This window comes from Pygoscelis adeliae, unplaced genomic scaffold (genome assembly GCF_000699105.1).
Source record: "Pygoscelis adeliae isolate BGI_AS28 unplaced genomic scaffold, ASM69910v1 Scaffold343, whole genome shotgun sequence".
Lineage (NCBI taxonomy): Eukaryota > Metazoa > Chordata > Aves > Sphenisciformes > Spheniscidae > Pygoscelis > Pygoscelis adeliae.
This window is the reverse complement of record NW_008824402.1, coordinates 379,211-388,132: the sequence shown is the minus strand read 5'-3', so window position 1 is coordinate 388,132 and position 8,922 is coordinate 379,211. Positions and strand designations below refer to the sequence as shown.

The following is an 8,922-nucleotide window of genomic DNA, read 5'->3' as shown; positions in this document are numbered from 1 at the left end:
TTTCGGCTCCGTTCGGGCATGCTGCAGCTCAGCCAGCTCTGAGACAGCCCCCGGCCCCTCACTGCACCTGGAAAGTGGACTGCGGGGGGCCAGTGTCACCGCCCGCGCCCAGCACAGTGGGGCTAGGCGGTGGCACTTCAGCACTGGCAGCGATGCAGCTAGCGGGATGTGTGCCAGAGGTGGGCGAGCAGCTCCTCAACTCCCAGTTTGGCCCTTTCCCAGATGAGAGCTGCTGCTTTTCCTGGGGCAAATCCAGAGGCTAGAGCGACCTGGACTGTCACCTGAATACTGGGGGCCAGGAGAGCAAACTGTGCCAGGCATGGATGGCTGACGGTGCTGTGGGTGAAGCTGGGGATGGAGGTCAGTGCCATTGCCCTGAAACACCGGGGCTGAAGCACCCTCCAGCCCTCTGCCAGGCACCCAAGCCTTTGGATGCTGCTTCTTACCTTGGGTGTCCTGGGGGTCCTCACTGCGGGGGGTCCCCCAGCAGCACTGAGGGTGCAGGGGGCGGTAGCACCGACCCCGGCCTTGCACGGGGGATTCAGTGAGTGCTCACCCCAGACCCACCGCTCCTTGGGATGGGGTTGGCTGTAGCAGCCCCGCTGGCAGCGGCGCCTGGGGAGGAGGCAGCGCCAGGCCCAAGCACTGGCTTCGTGCCCGGGGGGTGGCTGCGGGTGGCCACGGGGGAGGCAGCCAGGGTGTGTTTGTGAGGGAGCTGTGCCCAGGAGGAGCACGCTGCCGAGCTGGCAGGGGGGTGGGAGCTGCTGGCAGTGCCAGGGGACAACGGTGGCTCTTCCATCCCATCCTGCTCTGTCCCGCCCCAGCCCACAGGGACACGGTGCTGCCGGGGTGTGCATGCCACCTTCTCCGGCTGCGGGAGCTGGGCTTAGGGTGGACGGCACCCATCTAATGCGGCCATGGTGGAGGAGCTGAGGGTGCTGAGTCCTTCCCTGCATGGACCCACCTGGCAACACTGGTGGGTGTTTTATTGCTCTTCCCTAAGGTTCGGATGTGCCTCCCCTCCAAAATTGACCATTGCCCTACAGACCGCATGTGTGGTAGCAGTGGACTTGGCCTCAGGTTTCTGCCCTGCCATTTCAAGCCTGAAAATCTGTCTTTCCAGGCAGCCCAAGGGCGGGACCTGGCAGCTTTGAGGTGCCCCTGATCTGCCAACGTGGCCCTTTCTGCCTGCCCCAACAGAGTCCCCTTGTCCCCAGCCACAGAGCAGGGTGGGCGCCAGCCTCCGGCACCAAGGGCCCCTTGAGCCTCCTCTGCACCCTGGCTCTGTGTGCGCCGCCCCCTCTGCTCCAGCCCTCCATCTCTCTGCCCTTGCTGCCTGCACATCCCCATCCTGTGGCTCTGGGGCACCGGTCGGAGGCTCTGTGCCTTTGATTAACTCCTCCAATGTGCACGGGCCATAATGAAGATTTAATAACAAGTTCATGACTTGTCTTCCTGCTAAGCTTGTTCTGGGTGACATGTGGGGCCAGGTATCCTTACGCGGCGGTGTGTGCTGGCCGCATTGGGTGCCCCGTGGGCTCACCAGCCCTCTTACCCTTGTCTACAACTGGCTTTAACCTGCTTGATTTAACCTGTCTCATCGGGGCTGTTACCACTCATCACCACCTTCCAGGGTCACGCGTAAATCGGAGCCGCTTCACCAGTTTGAGGTGCTCCTGCCTGGGCCGGTGGGCGAGCAGAGCCCAGGGATGGGGCAGCATCACCCATGGGTGCTGCCTGCGGCGTGTCTGGTGGCGCAGTTGGTATGTGATGGGGACAGTGGGACACGAGCACTGCTTGTGTGGCCATGCCGTTGTGGGGAGCCTGGCAGGGTGTGTGCCGGCGGTGTCCCCCCAGTCCCTGTGTCGCTGCAGCTTACACGATGCTGTTGCAAATCCCGAAGCACTGGTTGCCACGTTACATTAGGAGGAGCCACATCCAGCGTCCCTGGCGCCCGCTGTCACTGCGGTTCAATGGCAAGCTGCGGCTGAAAGGCTTGAAATTGGGGATCAAAGCCGCGGTGGCACAGCTGTTAGCCGCCGGGGATGCACATGCGCAGGTCAGGGGTGCGGGGGCTGGAGCTGCGGCCCCGAGCCCAGCAGTGCTGCACGGGCTGTGCCAGGAATGACCCCCCTCCTCTGTGTGTGTGTGCACACGTGTGTGTGTGTCTTGGGTGTGTGTGTGCACACGCTTGTGTGTGTAGGTGTGCATGTGTGTTTGCAAGTGTGTATGCGTGTGTGTGTGTATGTGCATGTGTGTATACACACGTGTGTGCACAAGTGGTTGTGGTGCAGGTACATGCATGTGCACACGTGCAAGTTGGGGGGTGCATACCTGCCTGTGTGTGTGCATGCCCCTGCTGTGGGTGTGTACACCCGGAGAAGCCCCAGGGCAGCCGGAGCTCAGGGGTTTCCAGCCCTGGGCTGTGCCCGTGGGGGGCTCGGTCTCACTGGCTGCTCCAGCCCCCAGCAGAAGCAGCCCCCTCTCCCCGGGCACGAGGCAGGAGAGGGGCTTGGCTTGCACCACTCCCCGACATCTCCTCAGCTCCTGCTGGCTGCGTGCTGAGTGGTGCTGCTACAGCGCCTGTGTCCCCAGGCCGGAGCACCCCCGGGGCCTGGGGGATGCAGGGGCAGGTTTAGGGATGTTCTCCCAGGACGGCTGCTCCTGCATGGCCCCATGGAGCAGGGTCACAGTGCTTCACAGTTGCCTGAGTGTAGCTGACCTGCTGTCACCTGCGTGGGTCCTGTGGCCCCACTTGGTCCCCCCCAGCTCGTCCTTTCTGGACCAGACATCCCCACCCCAGCTGCAGCACCCTCGGGGGTGGCATTTCGTGGTGGTGCAGCTCCAGCCCGGTGCGAGCCCTGCCCTGTCCCCTCCCAGCGGGCAGAGTGAGAGCTGATGGGCACAGCCGCAGGCAGAGGGATGCAGGAGCCATTCATCCCTTTAAAGCCGCCACCTTGTCTCTCTGCAGACCCCGAGTCCCAGAGGAAGAGGACAGTGCAGAATGTGCTGGACCTTCGGCAGAACCTGGAGGAGACCATGTCCAGCCTGAGGGGCTCTCAGGTGTCTCACAGGTGAGGCCTCGACACCGGACCCCCACCACCCCTTCCCCACAACCAGTGTCCTTCCTGGGGCAGCGAGGGAGGCCAGGGCGGCTGGGAAGCAGCTCTGCTCCAGGTGAGGGCCATGTGGGTGGGAAGGAGCCGGCTGTGCCCCATGTCCTGGGGACCCTGTGCATGGGGGCTTGGAGAGATGCCCCCAAATGTGTGGGGTGTTGTGCGCGGGGCTGCAGCAGAGCCCTGTCCCTGGCAGTGCTCTGGGCCTGACACTGCCTCACGTGCTCTGGGGCAGTGGGGATGGGTGGGGGTGGCATTGAGGGGAGCCAGCTGCCCTCAGACCCCAGGCAGGGAGTTAGGTCTGTTCCTGGTGGTCGGGTGTCCCCGTATGGAAACCAGAGGTGAAGGTATCCCCTGCACCTGCCCAGGTTTGGACCACAGGTTCCATCCCCATCCATGACTCAGTTTCTCTATTCTGTGTAGAGGTGATGATGGAGAAACCCTTGGACAGAGCTGACCAAATGCCCGGCAGCCCACAGGCAGAGGTGGGGTACCCTGCCCAGATGGGCTGGCAGCACCCCAGGGTTGCAGTTGGGGCTGGGGGGATGGCAGGGCTGGGGACAGGGTGACCACTGGGTGGTGAACCAGAGCAGAGTGCCTACCTGTGTTCAGAGGTCTCTCTGACACATGCCTGGGACTACCTGTGTCCTCCCCAGGTCTCTCACTTGAGACCACTGCAGGGTTACTGCTCTGCTCTGGACGTGCTCAGGGTCTGCACGGCAGCTCCAGCCTCCTGCCTGGCTCCCTGTCGGGACTGAAGGGGCCGGACCCTGCCAGTGGTGGGCCGGGGGCAGTGGGTGGGGAGGGGACATGTCCCCAGGGCATCCTCCTGGCCCCCACCCCACTGGTGCAGCCGTGTTATGAAGCCTGGGCTTTGCGGAGAGGCCGTGTTGCGTGTCAGCGAGTTGGGAAAGCCAAGGATGCGGCGAGCATCCTTCTCCTGGTGTTTGTTGCCACCTCGCGGTCTCCCTCGATCCTCATTTTTGTGTTGGAAAGGGCAAAAAGCAGCAGCTTCTCCCCACCCCCTTCACCCACCACTCATCATTACAGACCTTCCCTGCATCACCCCTTGATCAGTTTCGTCCAGGATGAAGCAGCCTGCTTGATTTAGCTCTTCTTAACCCAGAAGCTCGTCTAGACCTTGCTCGTTCTTGCTGCAGTTCCCGGGTCTTTTCTGAGCCGGAGGCAGCAGAGCACTGGGGCAGTGGGATTTGCACAGGGCTGCAGAGATATTCCCCAAGCTGGCCATTTCCTGGAATTATCCATTACAGCTCTGCCATCCTTTGCTCCGCACAGGAGCTGGTTCACAGCCTGGTGCTGCTCACGCTGAGTCAGGGCTGCTTTGTGTTCACTCGCGTTTGCTTCACATTTGCTCTGCGTTCGCTTTGCATTCATCTGTGTCAAACTTCACCCGCCGTCTTCCCGCCCCAGCGCTCAGCTCCTTTGCAAATCCTCCGTCAGCCCCGGTCTTAGGGAAATAGGGCAAGGATATTAAGGGTGATTAAATTAGCGTTGCTAGTGCGTTTTGACTCTTCGCTATCACTTCCTTTTCTTGATGAGTTACGAGTACATCATGTGGCAGAGGCCTCAGCCAGATCACTGCCACGGAAGAAAGTGACTATCAGTAGCCTAGGGATGCCTACCTCTGCGTTCTGTCCCGTAAGCGGTTCTTAAATACATGAGTATCTTCCCTCTTATCCCATGGCAGCCGAGTTTATTTGGAAGCTTAATCTGTCTTTGTTGAGGGCACTCATCCACCACCCTCTGGTAGCCTGCAGCAGCCTTGGCAGTGTGCTCCCTGCATCCCTCCAGGAGCTCCACCGCGGTTGTGAGCCGGATTTTCCTTTACCAAAGCTGTGTCAGCTCTTCCCCGCTATGTTGTAATTACGCACATACCCACTAATTCTGCTCTCGGGAACACTTCCTACCAGTGTGTCCAACATGGATGTCGTCCGTGGTCCTCTGGACGTGCCCTGCATCGCTGGTGTCTCTGTAGCTGCTTTGGGCTCTCTTTATTCCTTCCACAAACTATTGCTCAGATTTCTCCTGTTCTCCTCGCTGTATTCTTCCATCCAGTGGCTGGGGGCTCAGCCTTTGCTGTTTCCTCGCTAGGGCACAACTTTGTTCCTGAAAGACATCATCATACTTCTGGCAGCCTTTGCACCCGGCTGCAGGGCTGCACAAGCTTCCTCGGGGTCTTGCTTTAGTCCTGCACGGAGACGTGGTTTGCATCTGCTCCAAGCTGCCGGCAGAACATCCTTAAATAGCCTTTGTGCTGCCGACAAAAACTAAACCCTTTTAGCTGCCCCTTTTAGTTCCGCTTTAACAAACTTCCTAGTTTTTTATGTAGTTCCCTGTTTTAAATTCAATACTGCAGCTGGGGTTTGGCTTTTGGTGCTCCTGCAAGAACGTTTAATCCAAGCTAGGGAATAGCTCACTGGTAGTAACGTTTGGAGCCAAATCGAGGGTTGTGGGTTCCCAAGTAGCTGCTCCAAGAAGTAATCATTTTTGGTGTCTAAATTTAGTCTCAGCATCACTCCCTGACATGCCATTTGCCCAAAATACACCCCGAGGGGTGCGGGGAGAAACTGAACTCCCCATTCCCGATGCGCTCGTGGGCTCTGGGCTGGCTGGAGAGCAGCAGCACACTTGTGGGCAGCCCTGTGGGGCCGGACAGCCCTCTCTCAGGGCATCCCCTCCTGCCCATATGTGGAGGTTCACTCTGCAGGGGTTCGGCATGGGATGCTGATGCAGGGACCCAGTCCCTGGTTTGCCCCTCGGCATCCTTTCGCTCACAGCCACCGCTCCCCAGCATGGCCCCTCTCCCACAGCGTGTTTGCAGCCAGCCCTGGTGGCACCCCCAGCCCCTGCACTGAGGTGGCTGGCCCACAGCGTGTTTGCAGCCAGCCCTGGTGGCACCCCCAGCCCCTGCACCAAGGTGGCTGGATTGGCACCCCCAGCCCCTGCACCGAGGTGGCTGGATTGGGCCGGGCGGGGGGCATCGCCTCTGTGGGGTGCTCGGGGCTGTCGGGAGGCACAGACCTCCCCATCCCACCCCACATCCCGCTCCACAGTCCCTGGGGAGAAACAGGCATCACCAGACACTGGTGGGTGCTGGTGGTGCGGATGTTCTAGTGGGTCCTGGAGCATGGGACGCTGTGCTGGCACCAGGCAGTGCAGGAGGGGACCATCCCCTGCCAGCTGAGATGGAGGGGGTCAGGGCGTCCCTGTGCCCATGCTCCTGGGAGCCTCTGGCCTTGCCTGGCTGCCTCAAAATGGGCAGTTCTGTTTTCTGAGCACTTGCAGCCCCGGTTTGGGGAGTGAGGCAGGGCACAGACCTCCACCACCTGCCGTGCCCTGCCCTAACCCCCCCTGCACCCTGTCCTCGCAGCTCCCTGGAGATGACGGCACCCCCAGCTGGTACATGCACGGCGAGCGGGCGCACTACTCGCACACCATGCCCATGCGCAGCCCCAGCAAGCTGAGCCACATCTCCCGCCTGGAGCTGGTCGAGGCATTGGACACCGACGACGTGGAGCTGAAGTCGGGCTACATGAGCGACAGCGATCTGATGGGGAAGACGCTGACAGAGGATGACGACATCACCACAGGGTAAGTGCCCGTGCCGGGGCTCGTGCCTGGACCGCGGCTCTCCTGGAGGTTTCATCACGTCCTGTTTGACCAGCGGTGGAGGGGCACCAGGCGCAGCAAGGGCAGATGGAGGAGCACATAGATCACGGCCAATTTGGCTGGGTGGATCGTGTCCCTGCGTCCCAGGAGATGCTTTCCCACCGGTGAGGCAGTGTAGCCCTTGCGGTGCTGGTGGTGCTAGTCCAGCCGGGGCTTCTCGGGGCCAGCGAGCCCCTGAGCTGGGGCATGCTGCTGTACCGGCGTGCGGGAAGTGTCCAGCTTGATCTGGGTGTTCCCAGAGCAGGGGGCTGAGAAAAGCACGTGGTGTGTGGCTGTGGGAGCCCCGAGCCAGAGCCCTGCTGGAGTGAATACTGCTGCTTTCAGAAGCACTCTCCCAGCTTACACCAGTGGGTCTGAGCTGCTGCCTCTGACCCTGGCACTGCGGGGACGTCCTGTGTCCAGCCGGGAGTGCTGGTGGCCCATGGTGGGACAGGCTGGGTCAGGTCTCAGCACCCCAGCGAGAACCAGGCACTGAGGTGTCCTTGCCAATGGGTGGCACCGTGGTGGAGCCACAGGGTGCACTGCTGAGCAGGGTCCCCTTCTTCTGGGACCCCTGTTGGCCTCCATCCCTCCACCCGCGGGGCCAGGGGTATCTTCTGCCAGGTGGGCACAACCCAGCACACCCAGGGTTCACATTTTCTTTCCAGACGCGTCCAGCTCCAGCTGCGCTGTTGAGGTGCCCCTGGCTCTGGCAAGGATCCAGGGTTTCAGCACGTTGGAGGTTTCCTGTTTCAGCACAGGAGAAAATAAATAACTCCGGCATTTGAGTTGTCCCAGAGCAGGAGGAGGTATTTGGCCTCCTGACAGTGCTGCTCTGGCCCTCCTGGGGTGGATGTAGTCACGTCAGCTCGTTGCAGGATAGAGCACAGCCCACAGCTTCACACCCATCCTGGGGGCCAGCGCTTCCCAGATGTGGCCCGGAGGCACATGTTACAGTTGGAGGGGACCCACACTGAGGGGTGCCTGTGCTGGCCTCTGCCCCTGCAATGCTCCAGCTCGGGGGTGAGCGTGTCTGCGGCACCGTGGGCATTAGACCCATCCTTCCCACGGGCACGTGGGGTGACCTTGGGGGGCTGCCCTGTGTTTTGTGAACAGGGGTGCTTGTGCAGGTGGATAACCTTGGGGTGCCCTTGGCTCTGGAGGCAGTGCTGGGAGGGGTGAGCTGGAGCATCACTTTGTCTCCATCAGCCACTGAGCAGGCAGAGTGCGGGCAGAGTCAGCCCTGGCAGGACCCTCCCCGGGCTCAGCCCTGTGCACTGCCCTGGGCAGGGTCCGCTTCTTCTCCCAGGAAGGGCCAAGCTTTGGGGATGGAGCCCTGTGCGGCTGAGCCTCCCGTGGGGCCCTGGCAGCACCACAGTCCCCTGGTGTAGGTGAGGCTTTCAGTGCAACAGTGAATTGGGCCGGCACCACCACGGCTGGGTGCCGCAGTCCCTGTTTCTATGCAGGGTCCCCAGCGTGATGCCCTGGATGTGCCCCGAGGGAAATCCCCCGTGTCCTGCCGGTGGGTGCAGAGACAGACTGGGTCCTCTGTGCTGGGTGTTCTGTGCTGGGTACGCGTCCCCAGGGACGGGTTCAGGAGGGCAGCTGGGGCAGCACAGGACCCTCTTATCTGCAGGGACATGTCCTGGGGATCAGCCATGTCACCGGGATGTTGCTGGCACACGGGGCCGTGTGGTGACCTAGTCACAGCTCCATCCCCCATGGCCCCACAGCAGGACTCAGGGTGGGGGGGTGTCCCCCAGAGCAGGCAGTACGGCAGGGCCTCTGTCCCCAGGGGACATCCCTGGCTGGGTGCTGGGGTATGCCAGGGTGCCCTGTCCAGGAGCCTGGGCACTGGGTGCAGGGCCAGGTCAGGGGAGCAGGGGCATCCCTTTCTCCCCAGAGCCGGCTGGGGTGAGGAGCTGCTGTGCCGGCTGGGAGCCCTCATCCAGCGCAGCCCCTCATCCAGCCTCCTCGGCTGGCTCTGACCTAGAAAGCAAATACTGCCCCAGGCCCCATCTCCCAGTGCTGCTAATGCACCGGGCAGGAGCCGAATGCTGCAGATGGGGCCATCAGCCCACGAGCCCGGGCCGCCGGGCCAGCGCCTCCCTGCACCGCGCTGGTGCAACCCAGGCTT

At 61.8% G+C, this 8,922-nt stretch overlaps 1 protein-coding gene across 1 annotated transcript in view; it reads left to right on the top strand.

Annotated features, from left to right (window-relative positions):
- NAV1 (neuron navigator 1) overlaps window positions 1–8,922 on the top strand; it is a 78,050-nt gene that overhangs the window by 30,330 nt on the left and 38,798 nt on the right. The window contains exons 3-5 of the mRNA XM_009320375.1: window positions 2,972–3,074; window positions 3,138–3,177; window positions 6,508–6,728. Coding sequence (XP_009318650.1) covers window positions 2,972–3,074; window positions 3,138–3,177; window positions 6,508–6,728 — 364 coding nt within the window. The remainder of the gene's footprint in view (window positions 1–2,971; window positions 3,075–3,137; window positions 3,178–6,507; window positions 6,729–8,922) is intronic.